This window comes from Bos grunniens, chromosome 5 (genome assembly GCF_055505025.1).
Source record: "Bos grunniens cultivar Pamir isolate PY7600 chromosome 5, Bosgru_T2T1.0, whole genome shotgun sequence".
In the NCBI taxonomy this organism is placed as follows: domain Eukaryota; kingdom Metazoa; phylum Chordata; class Mammalia; order Artiodactyla; family Bovidae; genus Bos; species Bos grunniens.
In genome coordinates this window covers 78,164,686-78,191,740 of record NC_141169.1, presented here as the reverse complement: position 1 = coordinate 78,191,740, position 27,055 = coordinate 78,164,686, and the positions used below count along the sequence as shown (strand labels likewise).

Below are 27,055 nucleotides of genomic sequence, written 5' to 3'. Positions count from 1 at the left end.
GCCTGGCAGGCTACAGTCCATGGGGCTGCGATGAGTCAGACATGACTGGGTACAGCTCAATAAAAATAAATACATTATAAGAACCTACTGTACAAGAAACAAAAAGTGAAATTTTATAGACAAGCACATTATAAAAATGTAAGGACTAAAAATGTAATCAAAAGTCTCAGATACCTATTGGCAAACCAAAAACATCTAATTTTCCAAAAGGTAAAAAATGTTACCTGTTTAAAGTCTGGACAAGATATTTTGTTCCATTTCTATTAGCCAGAGAGGGGTACTTCTTTTGAAGGAAAGCATATTCATCATTGAATGAATCAGATACATTCTTCTTGTTGTTAATATCTAGCTGGCTCCTAAGGTTGGAAAAATTAACAAAACTGTTTCAACTAAAGTAAACTGTGGTACTAAGTACTTTGGATGGTGAGAAGGATGACAGTGATAGCCTAAAATTGATGATGATGGCATCAGGAACTGTCTATAATGCTTGACGTGATCTGTTTTATTTAATTCTCAAAACAATTCCATGCAATAGGTATTATCTCATTTTATAACAAAGTAAGGCCCAGGGAGATTAATTTACCCAAGGTCACATATTAAGTAATTCAGCCAAGAGTCAAACTGTGTGACTTTTAAGTAAGCAATGTTTGAATAATGTAGGCCACATTATTACCATTAACCACAGTCAAAAGCAGTACTCTTAAGTAACAGGTAAAAATACATGTGTCTTAATCAACTGTGTATTTTATCCATGGACAAGAAACTAAATTGCAGAGTAGCCATCCACAAATACAACACTTTTATAACACTTGCTTGCCTTGAAAAGAGATAATGGGAATTAAAAAAAAAAAAAGCAGAGTACGGGTGAGGGAGAAAGACGTGTGATTAGAAGCAGACAAGTATAAAGACAACAATTAGTAACATTTTCATTTTAAACGGTTTGAGACCAAAGATGTTAGGAATCATTTAAACCCACATTACATCTAGTTTGTGGATGAACTAGGAGTAGAACCTTGACCTCATGACAGTTTCAGTGCTTCCTATTTTATAAAGGTTTTGGACTAAGATCTTCATTGGAATCTGGCTCTACTTTCACCAGCCATGTGACTTTGGTAAATGTATCACTTAGTAAGTTTCCTGATTGTAAAACAGACTAATATAATAGGTATGTTGGGAAGGTTCAAAGAGATACCATTTGCAAATTTCTCACAGTAGAGTGTCCAAAACATAAGTAGACAGTCAATAGTAATTAGTTTCCTGTCCATAATTTTTAATTTCAGCTACCTTTAGGTATTATTAGGATACCTTTAATAAAATGTCTCCCAAGTCACATCCTGGCAATTACGTAGAATCACTAATGTTAGGGGTTACATCGATCTATTAAAATACTACCACCTTAAAAAACTCTTTCTTGACTGGATGTAAACTAAATAATACTTTTTTCTAATACAGTGCACTCATCATATGTAACATAATAGACAAGGATTTTTTTTAAGCCTAGCCATTAAATTTTTTCCATTTTGTAGCTCGACTTACTTCACATACACAGAGTTGGATACGACTGAGCACAAATACATATAGCAGCACTGATCTAATGGCAAGTTGGTTTTAATCTTCAGCCTGGTAAACTGAGCCTTTATATAGCAAGTTATTTTTTAACTTTGATGTATGTCAGGATAATTTGGCTGTTTGTACAGCTTGCTTGTTTGATGACCTAATGTCAGAATATCATGGCTGCTGTCCTTAAAAATAAAATCCTGAAATTGGCATAAATATGAGATAAGCATTTGAAATTGTCCCTATTGCCTCTAATTGTTGACTGTTTCTTTTTTTCCTTTCTGGTCTCTAAAAGTGCTTTTGGGTCCTTGGCTCAGGGTGGTGAGCCCCAGTGGACATTTACTTGCATTTACTTTACAAGTACAAAACCGTCCTTGGAGTATAGGATGTAAGAGCTGCTGCTTCGCTGTTTCCCTGGCAAGCATAAGCACGAATTGAGATGAGTGAGAACATGATTAGCCTGATCTTGGACTCTACCCACTGATACCAGAGTCATCAGAAATTCATTGAAATAAATCATTTTCACTGGTTTTGATCTTTTAGTGCTGTTCTGATACCTGAGATTTGTTAGGACAGTGAAATGAAGGACTTAGTTTAATCTGTCTATAATGCTAGAGTATAATTAATTCCAACTTTCCTTTTTGATTATTGTCCCAATTAGGGTTTTGAACTACATATATTTAAACTAGGTGCTTCATAATTAAGGCTAATCAATTAGGTTAGCTCAGGCCTTTAAATGTATCCTTTACCCAAGTAAAGTTAACATCTTTACCTTATATCTGAATCTGTAATGTTTTATTATTGAACCTGAACTTTTGACATGGAATAGTGGGTGATCTAAGGTTTGTATATAGGAAAGTTGTTTGGAAGTTAGATACGCATTTACTAGATAACTTTTTCCCCCCTAACAGTATACTTCTATCTGCTTCAATGTCAGAAATGCAGTCTTAGATGCTGAAATGTAAATAATTTAAAAGAGAGAGCAAATTATTATTTGGTATAAGATTTATCAGTTGGAGTATAATTATCAAATATTTATTTAGGCATGTTTCCTGTATGGTCTTTCAGAATTTATCTGTTAAATAAGTTTATATGTTTCCTAAATTAAATTAGGTTGGCATAATATTGTATATAGCCTAATTTTATTTTTTTCTAGGTCCATAATTTAGTGGCAATTGAATTGGCTTATATCAACACAAAACATCCAGACTTTGCTGATGCTTGTGGGTTAATGAACAACAATATAGAGGTAAATACAATTTGAATTTGTGTTTTTTAAGAGAGAAAATCTGTTTTAGATCAATTATATCAAATTTACTGAGCAAGGAATAAGTATAAGACATTTATGTACCTTATTATTGTCACATTCCAAGAATTATGCTGAGGGCATTACATTGTTTTCTTAAATTTAATCCTCAACACCACCTGGAGGCATTGTTCTTGTTTTCTGCTTATGAAACTGTAACTCAGAGAGGATCTGGGGCTCATTGATCTAGTATTTGTATTTGAAGGACTGCCTGGTTCCATTTCAGTTAACTGTTGTTGCAGTTTATTAGACTGAAGTATGTAAAACAGTGGTTGTTTAAAGTTGTTTTTACTTGATTCTGAAAGCTTTGAAGGAAACAATCCAAGAATTACCTAAATTATAGTGTATTTAGAAAAACAGTACTGTTTCACCACTACTGTGGTTGCTGCATTTCATGGATCCTTTCTTTTTTCCATTTGAGGTTAATGTTGTAGGTTGCATAAGAACTCAGAAGGAGCCAAGGCTGATGGATAGAATGATTTATCTGGATGCATTTTGTTCTCTGCCATTTTTATACAAAACAGTAAAATTTTCTGCTGTTTAATAGTCCAGGAAGACCTGTCTCTCTTCTGTAGCAAATTTTCTCTTATGCACATGGGTGGAGAGAAAATCGTAAACATGGAATTTGGGAACTGCAAGGGACCTTTTAGTTAAAAAGATGAAGAACCCAAGACCCACAGCTGATAACAGCTATTACTTTACTGCTTATTTTGCTGGACACTGTTAGAGGGGAAAAGCACCTTCTCTTTAACAGGTACAGGGAACTGTTTTTTAGCTGCATAGTTGAGGTAACTCCTATTGTCAGAAAAAATTCCAGAAAATTGCTGTGGCCCAGCTTCAATCTCTGATTGAAGAACTAAGGTCTTGCAAGGTGGGTAGCATGGCCAGAAAAAATTCCAAAACACGTATAAGTAAGGCACTTTAAAACACTTAAGAAAGTGGATTATAAAACAGTTATCATGTTAAAAATTGGCATGTAGACACTCTAAGATAGGAGTTAGTTCTTGTAACACAGAAACCTTCAAGGAAAATTTGTGCCTGAAACAGTTTTTCTAATACTGACAAGGTCATTTATGATATGATTTCAGATCAGTATTTTTCTTACAAGTGAATGTCTCTGATTTTAATGACTATGCGTCAGAGAACAAACACATAGATACTCTCATTTAATCTTTAGAGCACCCTTATAAAGGTGATGTTAATAGACTAGGAAACCGGGGCTGAGAGTTAGTAACTTGTTAACAAAGCAAGTAAGCCAGCTCTCCGGGGCCAGCTAAGGTCATAACTGGTTGGTAATGGTTGGTAATAGACTAGCTTGAAAATTTCTGGTCTCTTGATTCCTCTGCCTTTTGCTTTGTGTCCTTCTTCAAAATGTACATTTAAATGCTAATTTGTAATTCTGAAAATTGTTACTAAAATCCATATATTTTTATCATTTGCTGTATTTTTATTTTTTCCTTTTTTGTTTTTAAATTTTATTTTATTTTTAAACTTTACAACATTGTATTGGTTTTGCCAAATATCGAAATGAATCCGCCACAGGTATACATGCGTTCCCCATCCTGAACCCTCCTCCCTCCTCCCTCCCCATACCATCCCTCTGGGTCGTCCCAGTGCACCAGCCCCAAGCATCCAGTATCGTGCATCGACCCTGGACTGGCGACTCGTTTCATATATGATATTATACATGTTTCAATGCCATTCTCCCAAATCTTCCCACCCTCTCCCTCTCCCACAGAGTCCATAAGACTGTTCTATACATCAGTGTCTCTTTTGCTGTCTCGTATACAGGGTTATTGTTACCATCTTTCTAAATTCCATATATATGCGTTAGTATACTGTATTGGTGTTTTTCTTTCTGGCTTACTTCACTCTGTATAATAGGCTCCAGTTTCATCCACCTCATTAGAACTGATTCAAATGCATTTTTTTTAATGGCTGAGTAATACTCCATTGTGTATATGTAGCATAGCTTTCTTATCCATTCATCTGTTGATGGACATCTAGGTTGCTTCCATGTCCTGGCTATTATAAACAGTTCTTTTTTTATAGTGAAAAAGTTAGTATAATTTGTTACAAAATTTTCTTACCCAAAAACATCATTGTGAAGCTTTGTTAACGTACACCTTTTTTGCAAGTCTGAGTTCATGAAATGCTTTCTGCTCAAGAGCATTTTGACTGCATTTAACTTAAATGCTTTTCTGCTGTATTTGATGCTGCTTATGAGCCAGTATTAACACCTCTGTCCTATATTTTCATAGTCTTGCACCTATTATGGTGCTTGACATACAGTAGGTACTATTGGTTTGAATTTACAGTTTCTTTAGTTTGGTACCAGAATTACATTGATGATATCAACAAATTAGAAGAGTGGCAGGTGATCAGTCTGTTAAACTACCCAGGTTGTAGAACAGACTGTCAGTTTCTAACACTAAGAAAGCAGAACATTCTTATAGATATTTCTTATTGTTTTGTGAGAATTGTGTGAAAGTAATAGAAATGGCAGCAGGTTAGAGTGATTTTTAAAGGCTTTGCTTAAGTTTTCTGTGATCTGTGTACTTCAGATTCTATATGGTATGTTGAAGGCTTATGTACTTTTATGTGGGAAGAGTTTAAATCAGTGATTCTTAACTGAGTGGGAAAGGCAGAGATGATGCTGGTCCACTGCCCCTCCCTTGAGAGTTCTGGTACAGGAAGCCACTATTACTGATGTTGTATTTATCCTTCCGGTATGTTGGGGCAGAAAAAAAGACTGAGAAGCATTGGGTTAAATGATTTCTTGTTTGTTTTAAAATATAATTATGGCATGAGTCTCAACAGTGGGAGGATACACTGTTAGTTATTCCATACTTTTCAGTTAAGCTGCACATTTTTTTTAGTAGCTTACATCTCTTATGTTCTGATAATCATGAATCTTTTGCTTGCTTGTGTTTCATAGGAACAAAGGAGAAACAGGCTAGCAAGAGAATTGCCTTCAGCTGTATCACGAGACAAGGTAAAAAATGTTTTTAAAGCATATTCCCAACAAATATGCAGAGATGGACTGGTGAGCCTCAGAATATTACTGAGTTCTGGGAGTAATTTTTTCTTCTCACTTTAATACTCCATTGGCATATTTGAGTAAAGGTATGCAAGTTTCAGAACAGGCTTTGAGTAATTTAAAGATAAAATATTTTTAATACATTGGAATAAATGCTTAAAGGTGGATTTTAAGTATCAAGGCTTTTTGAAGAATTCAGTGACTGTGAACTTTGTAAAATTAGTTGAAATGACTAATGACTTTATTATAACAAGGGGTTTTTTTGGAGAGGGAAGATGGCAATATGTGCGTACCAGGTTTTAGCTTCCTGTAATAGTTGCATGTATTAGTTTTTGTGTAAAAATCTGTTACCTTGAATTCTTTACCAGAAAAGGTCTTATCATCTTGTAAAAATCAAAATGAAGCTTTTGGATTTGAACTTTTCTTAGGAATTCATCTGAACAGCCTTAAACAAAGGTGACAACAGTGACGGTAGTACAGGAAAGAAGGCAAAATAAACAATACGTCCCATTTTTGTTTTTCACGGGGAAAATTCGTATTTATAGAATGTTTCTGAATGCATTTTTGGCATCCTTGATTTCTTTTTCCCTGAATTTTTTGCCTTTAGTCTTCTAAAGTTCCAAGTGCTTTGGCACCTGCCTCCCAGGAGCCCTCCCCTGCTGCTTCTGCTGAGGCTGATGGCAAGGTCTGTTCTGATTCTTAATCTAAGCCTGCATGCCTAATTTGGTGCAACATAATCATCTGGAAACAATACACTGAATAGCAGAATATTAATATGGGATATTGTGCTAAGACCAAATTTTAGTCTAATAGAAATTTTAAATCTTTTAACAGTGTATACTTCATAACATAAATTTGTTAACATGCTTTTGCTTGCAATATGAAGATGCAGACAGAAAAAGAATTTAAAGAGGAAATTATCCTGCACTTTTTGAATTTCAAGCCATTGGTATTTAAATTTTGGTTGTTAAACTGCATGTTTTAACATATCTTTTAACAGTTAATTCAGGAGAGCAGAAGAGAAACTAAAAATGTGAGTCTTGCTTTTCAGAAACACTTGTCTTCAAAACCATTGAAGAACTTGTTTGTAACAGTGGCATCTATCATTGTCTTTATGTTTATTGTTTCTCTTATTCAACTAACTTCTAAGATGGTATTAATTCTAATTTTAACATTGTTTTAAATAATAACAGCTTTTCCTACTGTTTTCTATTACCTTCAAGAATAGTGTTGAATTTAATATTTTGGTAGGAAATTAAAATTCTGGAGATGAAAATTGTACTTTTGGACTTTTCCTCTTTAAAGGTTCTGAGATCTGTCCAGTGCTAATAGATAGTCCTCTTAGGCTTCTTTCTTATGCTTTCTTATGCACTTGTCACTTCTTTCTTATGCACTTGTCACCCTAAATATGTAGCTTAACATGTGCCTCAACAGCTTAAGCAAATTCAGAGCATATAGGGGGACTGAGAGTTTGAGACTGTTGCCAGTTCTTGATAAAATAATCTGTAAGTTATTCAGACCCATTCTTATTTTTATTTTTGCCATTCAGCTCTTTTCCTTATTTATTGTCCAGGTTTAAGATTGAGCCTCAGATAAAACCTTATAATTAAATGTTTTATCTTCTCTCAGCCCACTGTACTAAGATCTTAAGAGAACCATTTAAATCACTGCTTTTTATTTTACTCATGGCTTCACCTTGAATTTGCTCACTCTCCTTAAGACTTCATATGTAGGTCTATCACTCATGTATAGTTAACAGGCATTTAGAAATACAGTTACTCATTTAAAAAGTAGTATATAAATATTCCACCTATATATTGATAAACATCATCTTTAATACATATTTTAGAGACAAAGTTTGGGCAGTGTTTTGAATCAGAATGATACAAAAAACATTTAACAATTGCTATAACACTGTTAAACTTTAATATAAAGTCATTTTTATTTCTATAATTCTGAATGCCATTTTATCTTCATTTTAGATTGTAAAATCTTAAAGAATATCTAAAAACATGTCTTAAATATTGATAAATTAGTGTTCCCTGTTACCTTAAACAGTCATTTTTCTTTTATAAATCAAGACTAACAGATATCCTAAAAAAGAAGGTGCAAAAGCACTTGTGATTAATGACAACACTAGATTTCTTTTAGCAGATCCTTTCTCATGGGTATAAACATTGAGGGAACTGATGATGTGTTTGTCATATTCAACATTTTAGGCAGCTTAATGTCATTATTGGGCCTGCAGGTGGCTCAGTGATAATCCACCTGCCAATGCAGGAGACGTGGATTTGATCCCTGGGTCGGGAAGATCCCCTGGAGAAGGAAATGGCAACCCACTCCAGTATTCTTGCCTAGAGAATCCCACAGACAGAGGAGCCTGGTGGGCAACGGTCCATGGGGTCACAAAGAGTTGGACATGACTTAACACACACACAAAAGCATGCATGCAAACTCATAGAATCATGAGTGTGTTCTTTTTTCTGTTAATTAAAGGATTCCTACTTTTATCCTGTGACTATAAGGAACATAAACTGACTTGAGAAATATATAAAGTCTTAACTTTTGGAGACATGTTGAACTTTCAGAGAGATCACAGTTCAACAGTGTTTAAAGTTACTTTGAAGAAATAATGTGAATAGCAGTTTTGGCTTTCCTTGTGCTTTTAATGGTGAGTCTTGTTTTAAAGGCTAGCTCATATTTTCTCCACAATCTCTAGTGTTAGAGGTTGGAGAGGAGGAAAAACTTTGAAAAGTTAGCAAGTAATAAAAGAGGAATTTAAGATATCCTGGCCAAGGCCTTGCCAGCAATTTAGAACAGAACCTCTTACTTAGACAGCTCAGGGTTCCAGTTGCACATGCCAGTCACCATCTCTTTCTGACCCTGCTATCTCTAAATAGATTAACCTCCAGATGGGTACTAGATGGGTATTCTCCTTGACGCCTAACAAAAAAAATTAACTTTGTTTAGATAATGCCAGTTTGATATGGTTGGTACAGGTTTGGAACATGTTTATTTCAGGCTGCATCTGGAGGTGGTGGGGTTGGAGATGCTGTTCAAGAACCAACAACAGGCAACTGGAGAGGAATGCTGAAAACTTCAAAAGCTGAGGAGTTACTAGCTGAGGAAAAATCAAAACCAATTCCAATTATGCCAGCCAGTCCACAAAAAGGCCATGCTGTGAATTTGCTGGATGTGGTAAGCTGTAGAATTTGGTAAGCTGTAGAATGATTGAGGACAAAGAACCAAGTTACCAAGAATGCATTTTAAAAGACAGAAGGAACTGGTATCTCAAAAACGTACTGTTACGTGTTGTCATTTCAAAATGGCACAACGGTAAATTTGTTCTCCCCTCACCCAATTTAGCCAGTTCCTGTTGCACGAAAACTATCTGCCCGTGAACAGCGAGACTGTGAAGTTATTGAACGACTCATCAAATCATATTTTCTTATTGTCAGAAAGAATATTCAAGACAGGTTAGTATTATGTATATAAATCAGACTAGAATACTGCTGGATAATTTCTTAATCGTTTTGAAAATATATGTATTTTTTAAAATTTAGGTTTTTATTCTCAAATAAATGGATTATTTGATTGCTTTGCAGTGTGCCAAAGGCAGTAATGCATTTTTTGGTTAATCATGTGAAAGATACTCTTCAGAGTGAGTTAGTAGGACAGCTATATAAATCATCCTTACTGGATGATCTTCTGACTGAATCCGAGGACATGGCACAGCGTAGGAAAGAAGCAGCTGATATGCTAAAGGTAAACTGGGAATTTTTAAAAAATGTTCTTATTTGGGTTGTAGGTATAAACATTTATTATTTAAAATGCTTGGAGATATATATACATATATAGTCTTTGTATGATGGCTAAATATTACTCTGTTGGCACTTGATTCGATTCAAATTTCAGAGAAGATATGAATCAACCACATATAAAGTGGAGAGATTATCCCATATTAATTCAGATTCTTTGGTATTATAATTTAAACATTTATAATTTTTATCATCTTCTTTAATGCAGGCATTACAAGGAGCCAGTCAAATTATTGCTGAAATCCGAGAGACTCATCTTTGGTGAAGAGAACTATGTAATCCTGAGATTTTGTTGACTTGTTAGTCCTGCCTACTTGAGTAGAATTTTATTTATGAACTCCTGTGTCTTGCAGTGATATGAATCTGCTCATGTGAAGACTGGCTATAAAATGAAAATTGTACTCTGTATTCCAGAACAAATCACACATTTAATCCAAATAATAAATGGCTATTTCTAAAATTTCCTAGTATATATAAAATACATCAAGTCTGTCTTGTGACAGTTTCATTTGAACTTAAAAGGAACCATTAATAGTTCTAGTTGTACAAGCAGTTTGTCTGTGAATAAGATGACCTGTGTGATCTGCTAGTAGTCTTAAAGCTGCTGCCACAGCCCTTCAAGAAGAATGCACCAAGACACCATTTCATAATGACTATGATGCATGCACTATATAAACCGACCTGGCTTTGAAAGAGATGGGTTGACAAGTTACTCACGTAGTCACTGTTCTAATTATCTTTTGATTTAGTTTTGAGCTTCTCTGCAACCTTTGATGTGTCTGTAAGAAAGCTGAACACATGAGAGGATCTGTAACACTGACAGTGATGTGATGTGCATAATATGTAGCTACCGCCTTTCCACTTCTGGGTCCACTTTCCCCTGGTGCATTAAAAATTAAAATACCTTTGATCTTACTTAAACTTGGAAGCATGAATTATGTTTTACTGCATTAAGAACAACCATCTAGCCTTGATTATCTAGCAAGACTTGGTCATGACCATTTCCTTTAGTTTTTAGAAGAACTAGTAAATTCTCCTTGGCTTTCAAATATAATAGTAGTAATCCAGTAATCCATCTGTAAATTGGAGCCCACAGACCACACTTCAAGATTCACCTGGAGGAGGGTCTTAGAACCAAATACTGTACTGATTTTAAGTGTATCTTCTTTCTCTACGTTTCTCTAAGGGTTAGTTGGTAATAGTTATTACTTTTGCTTCACACAAACAAAGTAGATTAGAATAAAGGTACGAAAATAATGATGGGGCTTTATTATTCACAGAAAAACATGCTGACAGACACATACTCCTAAACACTCTCAGAGGGTTGGGAGTGAGGTTTAGAACATGAACACATTTTACCAAAATTCCCCAGATTATTCTTGATGTGAATTACATAATAAATTTTAAGATGAATTATATATTGCAGATATTAAATTTATTTTTATGTTATGGCATTTATGAAGAAATACTGGCAGGAACATATGAATGTGTGTTACCTTTAGCTAATGATACTGTACTGAGAAACAACAGGATCAGCAACTGGTCTCAAACGTAACAGATTCAGTCTGGTGATACAGGACTATGAATCTGTTTGCAGTACCATCTTATAGAATACATGCTTCCAAAATGTTTATTAGCATACTTTAAAATCACTCTGCCATTATTAAACATCAGTTTTGAAATTATAGCCATCCATGATTCATGTATTTGAGATAGATCAGATGATTACCATTCTAGTCTAACTTTGTTAATTTGTAAAGGGGACAGAACCTTACAATGCACCTTTTTCCAGCAAACTTGAAATTGAAAACATTACCTGCTATGGTAATGCACTTGTTAGTACTACACACCATGTACAAAGAAAAACAGGCAAGATAGGTACAGAAAGAGGAAACCTCCTTTTGTTGGCCCTTAAACCGAGTGAAGTTCTGAAATGTAGAGATGATCTCTGACTTACAATGGATACCTGTATGTTCTTACTTTGTAAATAAAGTTGCTAGTATGAAGTGACATTAAAAAGCTTGTCAATAAGTGAATTCTTCCTAACTGTACTCCCAGAAGAGTACATGCAAATCTACTTTGGAACATAGCAATATAGCTTATACTATATAAAAGTTTAATGACTTTTTTCTATTTAGATTTTTATAATTGACTGAGGTTTTATTATAATACATCTCCAGTTTTTTGCATATGAAGATGACTTGCTCCAAACAGTCCAGGTAGTAAATAGCTAGAATTTGAACTCTAAAGCCATGCTTTGCTGCCTGTAAGATTTTCTAGAACAAATCTGATTGTTAACCATTTTGTGTGTATGTGTGTGTTTTACTTGATCTTCAAGTGATCAAATGAAATTAAGGAAATCAAGAAAAATCAATGATCTGATTTTTTAGATGTTGCAAACAGTTCTGGAGAATCAACTTGCCTAAAGAATGTAGAGCTTAATTTGACTAAATCTTGATTCCAGATCCTTTAAGTTTGACCTGAAAACTTCCCTTCCTGGAATATCTTTTGATATTCTCATATGTTTGGATATTTTAGTGTATCCACTATTTTATCTTGTTGCCTCTATTTTATCTTGTTGGTTACTTAACTTTTTGGTTCATCTCAAGCTGTAATCTGCTTGGGGACAGAAGTTGAAACTTAAAGACTAATTTAAAAGTTGATAAATTTATAAGACATTGCTACCTTTTTTACTGAGTTAAAACAAGGCTAATGAGTAAATTTAATTCCATGGAAACACAGGTGACTGGAACACTGAATTATAAACTTTCTGAAAAGTCATGTACTGATTTTTCTTCAAAAAGAAATGATTTGTACTGTAATTCTAATGCTGTCTATGGCTTCCTCTAACTTTTCTCCTTTTTTATAGAATTTGCTTCCTGAACAACAACAAAAAAAATCCAATGATATATTTACCTGATACAAGAGCAAGGACAGGATAGGCAACTTAGCATTTAGTTTTTCATGAAGCATAATTATTAAAAGAGATTAAACCTAGAAATCATGCTTTTCTGTGTTAGTCTTTAAGGATTAGGAAATAAAATATTCCACAAACTTAACCAACCTGTATGAACAATGTATGAACCTGTATGAACAATGAAATTACTCACACTGAGGCCTAGAATATACTCCAGTCTTTGAGTTGCATAAGTGAAGATATAAGTTTGTATATCTTGATAATGAATGATGGATGTTTCAACACCAGAAGGGTTTTTCATCATAGCCGAAGCCATTTTATAATGTAGAAGTTCCTTTTTCCTATTTTAAGTAATGAAAGTCCATTCTTAAGAATATGTTGTCCAACAACTAAAACACTCTCAGGATTTGTTACTTGTCTGTGATTTATACTGACTCCACCTTCTGTAATCATCCGATACCTAAAAATAGAAATGTTTAGTAACTAGATAAATCTAATCATTGTTGACCACTCCCAACAATACACATATATCATTATTTCATTTAAATTTCAAAGGCTAATTGAAACCATTTAGCACTGAATTGTTACCTTCGTATTTGCTAGATTGTGCCTCCCCTTTAGTTCTTCTAAAGGAACAGATGGAATAAATTCAACTAAAATTTTAAAACAGGCTGAGCAACCCCCCTATGCCCCTCAAATAAGATGATACAGACTGAGTATGAGAGAGGCTGTGTGAATCTGTATACTTAGGGCCTCTGATCTTGTGATCTTCTCAAACTGACTATCCCTGAGCCAACTGATCCCAGCGTATTTATACAATTGTGGTCCCTTAAACCAATTCTCTGATGCTGGAGAAAAAACTTACCAGGTTGGACTTCATAAGAGAGTACAGTAATACTGTACAGAAAATTTAAGTTATTTTCAGCAATAAGTACTCTCAGTTTTCACTTTATTCTCAGACTAACCTAACATCTATAAGGAATGAGATGCCATTATCAGGAAAACACCATCTCTGGAAACATGCTGTGAAATATAACTTTGAACCTAAAAGTTAAATAACCTTACCCTCGGGGACCATCTGGAATGGCATTTGCTTTGCGGCACGTATCTAGGACGCTTGTTCCAGGGTCAAGAACTAATTCAGAAAATGAAGCTTCTTTAAACAATTCTTTTAACTCTTGATCAGACATGACTTCCAGCGCATCTATACTGCTGTGATAAAGGGCTTGTGTACACCTGGAAAACATGTTTTGAGAACCACATCACGTTGACAGCTTATACAGACACGTGTTCTACTACCCAATAACCAATTATGAAGTACCCATTATATTCCAGATGGGAAGTTTTTCAAACAGCAACATTCATCTTGTATAATTTATAAGCTTAATTCAGGACAATCTTTTTTCCTAGTAAATGAAGGCTAGTATTTTAAACTATTCATTAACACTGACAGTCCTTGTTAGTGGTAAAAGGTAACTCTAAAACAGTGGCTCCAAATGTTCTGCAGTCTCTTAACTAATTAATCAAGTGATCTTTATTCTACAAGGTCACCTTTTAGCAGAGGCCAGCCCTTCTTGTCCATGAACAAGCTTTGTTACTTCCGCAGCAAGTCGCTTCTGAGGACCCCGCTTTTCGGGCTCTTTGACATGCAGCTGCATGATGTGGTCAATCTCTGGAAGAGGCAGAAAAGTGAAGAGCTTCAGGTATCTTTGGGGTGAAAAAAACAAAAAAAGCCTGTTAGAGTTATATAACATACCTAGTTTTTGTCTCCCCCCTCTATTTTAGATTATGGAATAAACATGCAGAAATGTACCAAAAATATGACAATAATACAACATCACCCCGATTGAAGATTCAATTTTGCCATCTTTGTTTCAGATACTTCCTTTTTAAAAGCAATAGTCTAGATATAGTTGACCCCATCCCCATCATATATATTCTTCTTGCTCCAGAGACATCATCAAAAATGCTCAGCTGGATGACTCACAAGCTGGAATCAAGATTGCTGGGAGAAATAACAACCTCAGCTATGCAGATGATACCACCCTAATGGCAGAAAGTGAAGAGGAACTAAAGAGCTTGATGAGGGTGAAAAAGGAGAGTAAAGAAGCTGGCTTAAAACTCAGCTTTCAAAAAATGAAGATCATGGCACCTGGTCCCATCAGATAGATGTGGAAACAATGGAAACAGTGATAAACTATTTTCTTGGGCTCCAGAATCACTGCAGATGGTGACTGCAGCCATGAAGTTTAAAAGACACTTGCTCCTTGGAAGAAAAGCTACGATAGTGTATTAAACCTAGATAGCGTATTAAAAAGCAAAGACGTCACTTGCCCACAAAAATCGGTATAGTCAAAGCTGTGGTTTTTCTAGTAGTCATGTATGGCTGTTGAGAGTTGGACCATAAAGAAGGCTAAGCACAGAAGAATTGATACTTTGAAACTGTGGTGCTGGAGAAGACTCTTGAGAGTCCCCTGGACAGAAAGGAGATCAAACCAGTCAATCCTAAAGGAAAACACTGAATATTCATTGGAAGGACTGATGCTGAGGCTCCAATACCTGATGCAAAGAGCAAACTCATTGGAAAAGACCCTGATGTTGGGAAACATTGAGGGCAGGAGGAGAAGGAGGCAACAGAGGATGAGATGGTAGGATGGCATCACTGACTCAATGGACCTAAGTCTGAGCAAACTCCAGGAGATAGTGAAGGGCAGGAAAGCCTGGCGTGCTACATTCAGAGGGCTGCAGAGTCAGACACGACTTTGCAACTGAACAATAACAGATACACAACAGTGCTCCTAGCCAAGGAAGCACAATTGTATCATGTCCCCTCACCCTTCAAGGCAACCACTCTCCCAACTTTGATGGTAGTCACTACCTTGTTTATATTTTTACCATCTCAGTATGCCTCCCTAAACAGCGTCACTTAGTTTTGCCTCTTTTTAGACTTTATATAAACAGAATCACTACTCTGGCACATCAGATTTCCTTGGTGGCTCAGATGGTAAAGTGTTTGCCTACAATGCGGGAGACCTGGGTTTGATCCTTGGGTCAGGAAGATCCTCTGGAGAAAGAAATGGCAACCCACTCCAGTACTCTTGCCTGGAAAATCCCATGGACAGAAGAGCCTGGTAGGCTACAGTCCACGGGGTCGCAAAGAGTTGGACACGACTGAGTGACTTCACTCACTGGCTTGTCATGATGTTGGCAATGCACCCATGTTGCTGTGTGTGCAGCTGCTGAATACAGCATTCCACATTAAAGATAGTTCACAATGTATTTATTTTGGTGTGGATATTTTGTGTTGTTCCTACTCCTGGACAGTAGTTAATGGTGCTGCTATGACTATTCCCATGTATTTCTCTTGGTGCACTAATCTGTCAGGGATGTGCCCAGGGGAGGGACTGCTGGTATTAACACAAGTCATAAATGTATTCTACTGAGTAGGTACAGCCACATATTTTTCCAAGTGGTTCTATATGTATAATGTAAGTGCTTGACGTTAAGCTTCTCACTGCTTAATGCCAAAGTATCCATTTTAAAGACACTGATCTCAAATAAACAACTGCCAATTGTATGTCATCAGTTCAGTTCAGTCGCTCAGTCGTGTCTGACTTTGCAACCCCATGAACCACAGCACGCCAGGCCTCCCTGTCCATCACCAACTCCCAGAGTTCACCCACCAACTAGGTAAGGAACTGGGCTACCCCTACTGATGAAAATCCCCTTTAGAAAACCCTGGGTAACTGAGATAACTGACTGCCTGAATGACCCCTCTCCAGCCTTCCCACTCCCTGTTTTCCCTGTTTTAAATTAGCCAGTGAAGAGTGAACCTGCGGAATCCAAGTCACCCCAATAAAGGCAGAGCCCTGGGTGGGTCCTCCCTCCCTTTCTATCCTTGACTCACTGTGTGCCTGTGCCCTTTGGAAACTAAGTAATACATTTTATTTTTTAAGGTTCCCTGATGATTGTTGCTGAGGCGTGTCTTATAGTCATAAGGACCACAAGTCTAGTCACAAGTTTGACTCTGGCCAAGGAGAAGGCAGTGGCACCCCACTCCAGTACTCTTGCCTGGAAAATCCCATGGGTGGAGGAGCCTGGTAGGGTACAGTCCATGGGGTCGCTAGGAGTTGGACACGACTGAGCAACTTCACCTTCACTTTTCACTTTCACGCATTGGAGAAGGAAATGGCAACCCACTCCAGTGTTCTTGCCTGGAGAATCCCAGGGATGGCGGAGCCTGGTGGGCTGCCGTCTATGGGGTCGCACGGAGGCAGACACGACTGAAGTGACTTAGCAGTAGCAGCAAGGAAATGTCTGTGGGGGCTCCAACAAGTAGTATGGGCCCAGGTGAGGGCCACCCCCTACCCACTACCAGGCATTTCTAGCTGACGGTAACACTACCGACAGGTTGAGGCCCACATAACTGGCAAAGGCATAGTTGGCAGGACTGCATGACTGCCGTTTAGCTTTGACTAGTTTACTAGCTGGCTAACCCAGATGGATAACATGTTTGCAAGGGTAGCAATGTATGCTGGAGGTCCATAATGCTATTATGTCTTTTGCATATTGCCTCATGTTACCTCAGTATTCATCCCAAAATGTCACTGCTGCCACAATTCAACAATATCTGCAGTATTGTGATCAACAATCAAAGTCATATCCTCTAATGAGATGATCAGACCACCAATTATAAAAGCCTTGATTGACTAATGTACATGAAGGTCCTTCACATCTCAGGGTAAGGAGAGCTAAAGAGGGTGGAATGGATCCCAAGGCTATTATCACTGCCCAACCTGAGGCTCTGAGTGCAAGGCAAAGAACAGGATACTCACATATATAAGGAGGAAAGAGACCTGCCCTGTGAGTGAGTCATACTGGGACTACACTTCCTAACTTGGATGAATGGAACAACCCTACAACAGAAAAATAGCAGAGCAAAGAAAGGGAAATACAGCTGAGGCATGCTGTTCCTCTGTCCCCCAAACCCGATGGGATACCATGGGTTCAGTATCTGGTGTGATGTTGAACAATGGATAAATATAAATGCTCAGAACATCTTGTGCCAATGGCTTGTAAGACCCCTGAGGAGGTACAGCAGCTCCTTGATAGATCAGAACCCCTATGGAGGTTTCCTGGGTGTTGCTTATTGCTGCTGTGTACCTATATGCCAAGGCTCTAGTGTTACGCTCCAGAGGCTGAGGGCTTTCCCAAAGAGCCTGTGGTAACCTGCCATTGGAGGGAGAGCCCAGTCCTGGGGAGGATGACTGCGACACCCTGAAAAGGGAGGCAGGCACCTATGAAGAAGGCTCATGAGGATGTCTTCCACAAACTTTCTGGTGACGACATGTAAGATTATGAGAATCAGGAAGTAAAAACAGATCAGACATTACACCTTAACTGAAATTCTGTGCATAAGGAAGAAAAGGAAGGAGTTGATTGGCAATTTCAGGTTTTTAGAACCTAAATTGTTACTCATGGCTGCTGAAATGCATCAGCTGGCTGGTATCTAAAGATCCTAAAATCTACAACCTTCTCAGAGATCTATCTGTCTAGGATATATGTTTCCTTCCTCTAAGAAACCAAAGATCTTGAGTCCCCTCAGATTTCCCCTGAATGGGACAGAATAAAGCAACATGCCTCATAAGATACCCCTGCCACCACTGGAAAGGCTGACAGGGTTATAGGCTTCCAGTGAGGATGAAGAGGGAGAAGAAAGGAAGGCAGATGATCCTAGACCCACCAGTATTTGTACCAGGGCCCTCCCTTGCCTCATCTGGACATTTACTGCCTGACTGGGCCCATCCTTCCACCACGGTGATTACTGCTAAAGGCCTATCTCCTGCTGTGCAAAACTGGCATGGTCCAATTGGTTTATCATTTCTATGACCAGAGTGACTTAAATGACCCCCTCCTCATTCTAACCTTGAGTCTCTTTGACCCTAAGTCCAGAGAATTCTTTTTACAAGGTGCTCTGTCTAATCATGGCGTAATGCTTGTGCATTTTACTGGGTCTGTCAAAACCATTCAAAGGGCACTGGAAAGCACTGACAGGGTTCCTAGACATGGAGGAAATCACTCATCATTAAACCGCCAGTACACTCAGGTACGTGTACTAGGCCTTTTCATGTTCTGGAGGCAACACATCCCTCACCTCTTACCAATTCTTTGCCATAGTCACATGCAAGGCGCCACCTTTCACTGGGGCGAGCCCAACAATACATTTGGGAAGCTGCCCAGCAGGCAGGCCAATGAGCCTTACCTTTAGTCCCATCTGGCTCCACATTCCAAGTCAGTACTTGACCATATCTGATTATGTCTCCTTGGAGTCTGGACCAAATATAAGTCTACTTGATTTCCTATGGATTTTGGATTAAGTGGCTAACCCCAAAGGATTCTACCAGGATCTTTTAGAAACTGAGGCCCTAAACAGCCCCCAACCAATACAACCACCTAATGCCCTGGGTTAGAGATGCCTCCTTGGTAAAATTAAAATGGTACCTTCAGGAGAGGGCTAACCTGGATATCAAAGCCTTTAAAAATTACAGGAGAATGGAGCTTCCCTCATGATCAGCTTCTTGCCTAACAGTCTTTTGGAGTTGGTAGTGGTGCTCCTGCTGCTTGGAGAGTCCCTTGGGACCAACTGTCTGAGATGGACAGGGAGTCCATATTCTTAACCAATGACAGCACCACCACTGTATGTATGCACTGCAGCTAGCTGGAGGACTGCAGCATTCCCCCTGGTCTCAGGGGCCTCTCTAGCTGAAGAAGGCAGTCCTGACTCAGCCCAGCTGGCAGAACTTGTAGCTGTTCACTTAGCCCTTGAAAGTGTAAGTCGCTCAGTCATGTTCAGCTCTTTGCAACCCCATGGACTATGCAGTCCATGGAATTCTCCAAGCCTGAAGACTGGAGCTGTTCCCTTCTCCAGGGGATCTTCCCAACACAGGGATCGAACCCAGGTCTCCTAAATTGCAGGTGTTCTTTACCAGCTGAGCCGCCAGGGAAGCCCTTAGTAAGCCAAAAAAAGAGAATGTTGGCAGATCTACATTTTCATAGACTCCTGGGCTACTGCTAATGACCTTGTGGTTTGGTCTGGCCAATGGCTAAGGGACAATTTTCTCATATAAGACAAGCCCATTTGGCCCAAACCTGGAAGGAGTCCCTAGTTCCTATCATTGCTACTCAGGTTTCTGTTCAGACTACCTGCTCTGTGTGTGAGTGCTAAGTCATTTCAGTCGTGTCTGACTCTTTGCAACCCTATGGACTGTAGCCCACCACTTTCCTCTGTCTAAGGGATTCTCCTGGCAAGAATACTAGCACCACCTGCTCTATGCTGGAAGCCATTTCAACAGTACTGCAGACTGTTGCAGTACTAAGCCCACCACACTCTACCCAGCACACACTACCAGCTCAAAAAAATGGGCTCTCAATTCCTTGGGTCACTAAGGAATTCAGGCCTTAACAGCTTGGGCTCTACTGAGCAGACTCACCATCATCTTCTTAGCAACAGCCAAAGTTGTAACAGATGATTGTAGTCTCTGTTCCCAAACCAATGGAGGATATTCAGATGGGGACATATTCCCTGGGGAGACCAACCATTTTCCCATTGGCAGTTAATTTCACTGACCACTTCCCTTTTCTCCTGGGGCCTCCAGATACGCCTTTACAGTCATGGGACTTCTCTGGATGATGCAAATCTCTTGCCTCAGTAAATTTATTTTTGTTCCCTTTGGATTGCCAGGCATTACTGACTCTGACCCACTTTACCTCTCCAGAGACTAAACAATGGGCTTTCCAACATAATATTTTTTGGAATTTCCATCTAGGTTATAGCCCCAGGCATCTGGCCTCACTGAGCACCATCCACCTCCTTAAAGGGATACTCCTGAAATTACTCTCAAGCAATTGGTCCCCAAAATGGACCAAACTCTTGCTCCAGACCCTCATCTTGCTTAATTCTCACCTCTTGGGCCTTCACATCCTATATACCAACTATTATACACTCACCCAAATCTCACTGTTGGTCCCCTCTGGCAATCCTTAAGATACGCTCTGAGAGAACTTTGTTTTCCTACTCAATAGTGGTTTTTCATGTTCTGTAGTAAAGTCTTAGATATTTAAAAAATTAAAGAATTATTCCTAAATTATTTTTGGTGATCATTATGTCAGATGGCATTTTTTGGGAAAAATTCATTTTCTTTGTTGCAGGTGTATTTCTCATTACTTTATATTCTTCCAAGAGTTTGACATATTATGAAACAATGAGAAAAATCACTTAAAAAAAGGATCTTCTTTTATGTTAAAAAAAGGAGCTTTAGAGACAATGGTAAAATAAAAGTCACGTTTATGATGAAAGGAGTAAAAAACTAGAATATGAACGCAATAACCCTGCTAGATATAGATCACAAACTTGGCTCTAACCTTTTTAGCACCCACAGTAGTTTTCTGCTTTAACCAACAGTGTTTAACTACAGTGTTACAGTGATGTACTGCCTTAAATAGAATCTATGTTAAAATAAACAAAAAACCCAAAAAACTATGAAGGGATGAAGGGTGCAGAGAGAGTCAATGACTAAAATTGTATCATGAGGTTAATGAACTTAATTTTTCTCAGCACACAATTATTAAGAACTCACCTTTCTACCAAATCATCTTGTTGCCTGAGAAAAAACTGATACAATTCAAATGGAGATGTCTTATCTCTGTTTAGCCAAACAGCATTGCCAGCAGACTTGCCCAGTTTCGCTCCAGTTGTACTTGTAATTAGAGGAACAGAGATTCCAAACACATCTTCTCCAGTCAACCTATGCATAAAGAATAACTTTATTATGTGCTTCAAGCTCAAGTGGTGGCAGGTTCTCCTAATTATTCTGATTTCAGTGTGGTTTTTTGTTCTAAGAAACCTTCCTTAACCTTCTAAACCAGGATTCTTGTCCATCTTTCTGCTTTCACAGCACCCTATTTTGACATTTGTCATTCTGAACTGCAACTGAACCAGTGACTCTGGGCAAGCCAAGGGGAAATGCCACATAATTGGGGCCTAGAAATTTTTAAAGGTTGGGTGGGAAGAGAAGAGAAAAAACTAGGTAAAGGTGTGGTCAGGTAGAGACACTAAAAGAGGTATTTTAAAGGATTTTTAAAATGAGTAGCATATGAGCTGGCCCTGTATTTCATCTCCCTCTAGAAAATGCCATTAAAGATATATTATTCACAAATATTTGGTGTTGAAAAAAATTTTTTCTCGATGCCAACCAGTGACTAACACTTAGCTTCAAGGAAGGTGCAGAGCAAAAGCAGAAACTATTCAAGGTGGTCCAGTCACGGTCAGGTTACAAACAGTCTTTCAAATTAGAAACACAGAAAAGCTTCTTAGAAGCAGCAAACAGATACAATCTGAATCCTGGCTGCTGCTGCTGCTAAGTCGCTTCAGTCGTGTCCGACTCTGTGTGACCCCATAGACGGCAGCCCACCAGGCTCCCCCGTCCCTGGGATTCTCCAGGCAAGAACACTGGAGTGGGTTGCCATTTCCTTCTCCAATGCATGAAAGTGAAAAGTGAAAGGGAAGTTGTTCAGTAGTGTCTGACTAGTGGGCTCTATTTCCTTCAGAGCTCTAGAATATATCCCATACCTAATATCATTAATTCAGCACTTTAGTTCTCATTAGCCAGTGACATAAAATTAACCCCATTAGACTCTTAGGGGAAATAAAAGGGCTGAAACAAAGGGCGTCGCTCCACAATACTGACAGTGCACTACAGGCTATTTGTGTGTAACTTATTTGACCTGAGATTTCTCCCGGCCTACAGGCGCTTACTTGTGGATGAACTCGTATCCAGACATGATATTGCCCAGCTGATCTGATCCACCCAGCTGGACACGGCATCCATAATGCTGGAACAGGTAGTAGAAATCATAGGCCTGGAGCACCTGGTATAAAAACTCGGCCAAACTCATGCCTTCGGAGCTCTTGAGCCGAGTCTGCACACTCAGCCTGCTTAGCAGCGTTCCCATGCGGAAGTGGCCACCCACTGCCGCTAGGAAGTTCACCAGGTCCTGCTTCTGGTACCACGCCGAATTGTCCAGCACGGTGAAGCTGCCCCAGGTCCGCCCATTTGCAAAGAGCTGCTGGTGATTAGCAGCCAGGGCCTTTAGCCCTTGACTCAGGGCACGGGCGTTGCTTTGCACGCGCTCCGCATCCAGCGCCTCGCGCTCCTTGGTACGACCGCTTGGGTCTCCCAGGCGCGCCGTGGCACCTCCCACCAGCGCGATCACGTTGTGGCCCGCTCGCTGGAAATGAAAAAGGCCCAAAAGCGCCAGCAGATGCCCGACATGAAGCGAGTCGGCCGTGGGGTCGAAGCCGCAGTAGATGGTCTGGGGAAATTTCCCTCCCGTGCCGCGGTCGAAGAGCTCTGGGAGCTCTGTCTTTGTACCCTTCTCGGGGAAGAATTCCTTGAACAGACCCCGAGCCTTCTGCACCGCCAGCAACCCCTGAGCGGCCGAGTGGGCCTCACGCAGCCCCAAGGGCAAGACTCCTGACAGGCCCTGGGTACCAAGCCACTGGCTCCGAGAAATGCACCGCAACATGGGCGCCGCCATCTTGGCGGCGGCACGAAAGGAATGCTGGGATCTTAGAGGCCCACCTCACCCCTCAGTTGCCGCCTCTTGAAATTCCTCCAGAATTTGTCGGTGTGTTTCTGCGCATGCCCAGCTGAGGCAGTTCTGACTTCCTGGGTGGGGTTTCGGCCAAAAGTCGGGTAACCGTAAGTTCCGTAGAACTTATTTTCCTCCTTGGTAACGTGGAGGTGTTTATAATAGTTCCTACTTCAGAGAGCTGATGAGTATTAAGAATTAAGACTTGAGAGTTCTAAAATATTATTTTTTGTTTAAACTTAAATTACCGTTTTCTTGTCACCTAAGAAAAGTCGTGATGCTTTGAAATCTTGGTCCTATGCAAAAATTTTTTCACAGAGGTTGTGAGAGATTAGGAATCGGTTTAACCTCATGAAGAAATACTGAGGTGGCTTGGAGATGCAATCAGTTTCCTAATGCTGATTCCCAAAAGGATGGGAACACTTCAGTCACCACTATTTATTAGCTTCTCCAGGAGGTGGCAGTCTCGTCTAAGCTATCAGTTCAGTTCAGTCGCTCAGTCGTGTCCGACTCTTGCGACCCCATTGAATTAAATGCAAAAGGCCCTGTTTAATTCATTTACTTCAATTACAGGTAACCAAGTGGGGCACAGACTTTATTTTTCTGGGCTCCAAAATCACTACAGATGGTGACTGCAGCCATGAAATTAAAAGACGCTTACTCCTTGGAAGGAAAGTTATGAGCAACCTAGATAGCATATTCAAAAGCAGAGACATTACTTTGCCAACAAAGGTTCGTCTAGTCAAGGCTATGGTTTTTCCTGTGGTCATGTATGGATGTGAAAGCTGGACTGTGAAGAAGGCTGAGCGCCGAAGAAGTGATGCTTTTGAACTGTGGTGTTGGAGAAGACTCTTGAGAGTCCCTTGGACTGCAAGGAGATCCAACCAGTCCATTCTGAAGACCAGCCCTGGGATTTCTTTGGAAGGAATGATGCTAAAGCTGAAACTCCAGTACTTTGGCCATCTCATTCGAAGAGTTGACTCATTGGAAAAGACTCAGATGCTGGGAGGGATTGGGGGCAGAAGGAGAAGGGGACGACAGAGGATGAGATGGCTGGATGGCATCACTGATTCGATGGCCGTGAGTCTGAGTGAACTCCGGGAGTTGGTGATGGACAGGGAGGCCTGGCGTGCTGCGATTCATGGGGTCGCAAAGAGTCGGACAGGATTGAGCGACTGATCTGATCTGAAGTGGGGCACAGCTTTGGCATCTGAGTGCTCAGTCGTGTCAGACTCGTTACAACCCCCATGAACTGTAGCTCGCCAATCTCCTCTGTCCGTGGAATTGGAATGGGTTGCCATTTTCTCCTCCAGGGGATCCTCCAGACCCAGGGATGGAACCCGCTTTTGCTGCATTGCAGGCAGATTATTTACCACTGAGCCATATGAAATTCAAACTAGTAATCACATTGCCACAGTAATAACCAGGTGCTATCAGTCCTCTCTGGGCTAGGAATGGGCCTCTCACTGGCAGCTGGCTGGCAGGGATCCAAGTCCAAAACTGCCGCTTATTTTTTAAAGTTTTTATTTATTTATTATTTTTGGCTGCATTGAGTCTTTGTTGCTGTGTATGGTGTTTCTCTGGGGATTCCCAGGTGGCTTAGTGGTAGAGTCTGCCTGCTGATGCAGGAAATGCTAGTTTGACTCCTGAGTCAGGAAGATTCCCTGGAAGAAGAAATGGCATCCCACTCCAGCTTTCTTGCCTGGAAAATCCCACGGACAGAGGAGCCTGATGGGCTGAAGTCCACGGGGTTGTAGAGTGGGACATGACTAAGCAACTGAACACAGAGCACAGGGGCTTTCTCTAGTTGCTGCAAGTAGGCGCTACACTTCGTTATGGCACGAGGGTTTCTCACTGCGATGGCTTCTCTTGTTGCAGAGCTCTAGAGCTGCCAGGCTTCATTAGTTGCAGGAGCGGGACACAGTAGTTGCAGTACTTGGTCTCTACAGTATCTGTGGCGTGTGGCCTTAGCTGCTTTGTGGCATGTGGTTCTGAACCTGTGTCCCCTGCTCTGTCAGGTGGACTCTTAAACACTGCCAACAGGGAATTCCCAAACTCCATTTTAGCGTCTTATTTCTGGGACCACTTTCAATGTTAACTCTTAAATCGAGTTACCTGGGAAAGAGACTCCAATGGGAGATTTATGTGCATAATTACTGGGAACAACATCTGTACTGGAAAGATGGAAGCAGAGGGAGAAGCTGATTTGTGAACACATTGCCGTGGAGGCCACAGGCAATCCCCATAGGGGCTCTGGATCTGGGGTTTCCTTTCAGTGTCAACCTGAATATAGGCAAGGGGGCGTGTTTTTGTACCCTGTTTTTGACCATTCCTTAAAGGTGGGATGCCCCTGGGCAAACCTTTGGCAGAGAGTGAGATGCAGAAGAGGACTCAGATATGAGCCATCAGCAACCAATACTCTCAGCAGCTGGGAGATGAAGTGCCTTGCTCCTGATACAGGCATGTGGCCATGCTCCAAACCGTTCTTAGAGGACCTTTTGCAGTTCTTAATGTTATAAAGTCATTTAACAAAATGATATCTTATTTTAAAAAATTTGTTTATGTATGTATGTAATTATCAGTGAAGTGAGTTTCATGAGAAATTTCAAATTTCATGAGAAATTTTAAAGAGTAATTTTGATAGGGTTTCATCAGGCTATGTAACATAACCCCAAATCCCATAATTTTCTTCCCCAAAGCACATAAACTGAATGTTTCTATTTAATATTAGCAAGGGCCAAATTGAATCTTGATAATGAAAATGAAGACACAGCAATATTTTCCTCAAGAAAATGAACATTTGAAGAGAAAAACATTTCTTTAAAAAAAGTTTATTTGGAAAAGCCAGTCTAGGTTTTGTATCTATACATTCATTCTGTCAATTACAGTGATATTTTAAAGTGCATTGAATCATTGAATGTCTATCATTATCTTTCTGCCTCAGTTTAAAAGATACCAGGTTCAAAAAATACTTGCAGTTCCATCTGGTGCTGAAGAAAACAAGCAGAGTGTGTTCTAGCTTTCATGTTGTTATTCAACATATCTTAATATTTGCCATCATAACCAATTTTGCTACATTCCTATTTCATACCACTTTGATCAGGGATATATATTTCAGTATGTGTAGCAGGACATTTTCCTGAGCACATGTCATAGTATATTTTTAGAATTTTTAGTACCTAACACACAGGAAGATTTGAACATTTTCAAAGGAGTGTCTTTCATTCTTGAGGTTTCTGGTTAATATGAAAGATTTGAACATTTTCAAAGGAGTGTCTTTCATTCTTGAGGTTTCTGGTTAATATGACTTTTACAGGTATGTTAGTCATTTTATATGAGGAAGTATGACTTCATGTTATGGTTAAATTAGTCACTTCAAGAAATCATACTTCTTACAGAACTGTGTTCCTATTTCACCTTACTTGATGACATGCTTAAAGGAGAACTTTTGTAGATGGTGAGAAACAGAAAAATCTTATTGGAGGTTAGAATTTATTATCTAATTTATTATTGGGCCTTTATAGATTTGAGTTTTGTATTTTTAAATTTAGTTGTGTTTTATGAACATGTAGTGAAATCTGGTACAGAAGGTAGTATCAGAACAAGTCCATTGAGACTTGACAGTGGCTCAATGACAGCAAGTTATTTCCTTTTATAATTTGTCTTCGTGTAATAGGAAAAGTGAAACTTTGTCCAAAGATGGAAGCAATTGAGGAAGGTGGGACTTTTTAGTCTTTGGAATTATATATATGACTAAAGTTTTATGA

General features: G+C 39.3%; 2 protein-coding genes and 1 long non-coding RNA gene across 15 annotated transcripts in view; 2 read left to right on the top strand and 1 right to left on the bottom strand.

Moving 5' to 3' along the window:
• DNM1L (dynamin 1L) overlaps positions 1 to 10,181 on the top strand; it is a 60,028-nt gene extending 49,847 nt beyond the window's left edge. For 3 of the 12 annotated variants that reach the window (XM_086401367.1, XM_086401361.1, XM_086401358.1), the window contains 8 exons: positions 2,714 to 2,806; positions 5,802 to 5,858; positions 6,511 to 6,588; positions 6,904 to 6,936; positions 8,925 to 9,101; positions 9,270 to 9,379; positions 9,509 to 9,668; positions 9,930 to 10,181. In XM_086401367.1, coding sequence (XP_086257493.1) covers positions 2,714 to 2,806; positions 5,802 to 5,858; positions 6,511 to 6,588; positions 6,904 to 6,936; positions 8,925 to 9,101; positions 9,270 to 9,379; positions 9,509 to 9,668; positions 9,930 to 9,986 — 765 coding nt within the window. In that variant the 3' untranslated portion in view covers positions 9,987 to 10,181. The remainder of the gene's footprint in view (positions 1 to 2,713; positions 2,807 to 5,801; positions 5,859 to 6,510; positions 6,589 to 6,903; positions 6,937 to 8,924; positions 9,102 to 9,269; positions 9,380 to 9,508; positions 9,669 to 9,929) is intronic. The other 9 variants (XM_086401369.1, XM_086401365.1, XM_086401363.1 and 6 more) reach the window with 3 other exon arrangements.
• On the bottom strand, positions 106 to 23,248 carry YARS2 (tyrosyl-tRNA synthetase 2). 2 transcript variants are annotated; one of them, XM_086401373.1, is made up of 5 exons: positions 22,453 to 23,248; positions 21,275 to 21,442; positions 14,190 to 14,345; positions 13,704 to 13,874; positions 106 to 356 (listed from the first exon to the last, which is right to left on the bottom strand). In XM_086401373.1, the coding sequence occupies exons 1-5, from the start codon at positions 23,232 to 23,234 to the stop codon at positions 221 to 223; spliced, it is 1,413 nt and encodes a 470-aa protein (XP_086257499.1). In that variant the 5' UTR covers positions 23,235 to 23,248; the 3' UTR covers positions 106 to 220. The 2 variants fall into 2 exon arrangements, with proteins under 2 accessions (XP_086257499.1, XP_086257498.1); XM_086401372.1 differs by lacking the exon at positions 106 to 356 and adding an exon at positions 10,962 to 13,098.
• Positions 23,249 to 23,267: 19 nt separating this feature from the next.
• Positions 23,268 to 26,193, top strand: LOC147372484 (uncharacterized). Its single transcript, XR_015164104.1, has 2 exons — positions 23,268 to 23,398; positions 23,862 to 26,193. It is a non-coding gene; the product is annotated as an uncharacterized LOC147372484 (long non-coding RNA).
• The last annotated feature ends 862 nt before the right edge of the window (positions 26,194 to 27,055 follow it).

Coding starts and splice junctions, on each gene's coding strand:
- YARS2 (XM_086401372.1), bottom strand. CDS start 23,234: ATGGCGGCGCCCATGTTGCGGTGCATTTCTCGGAGCCAGTGGCTTGGT. Junction 14,346..21,274: donor CAAGATGATTTGGTAGAAAG/GTGAGTTCTTAA, acceptor TTCACCCCAAAG/ATACCTGAAGCTCTTCACTT. Junction 13,099..13,703: donor ATTCCAGATGGTCCCCGAGG/GTAAGGTTATTT, acceptor TTCTATTTTTAG/GTATCGGATGATTACAGAAG.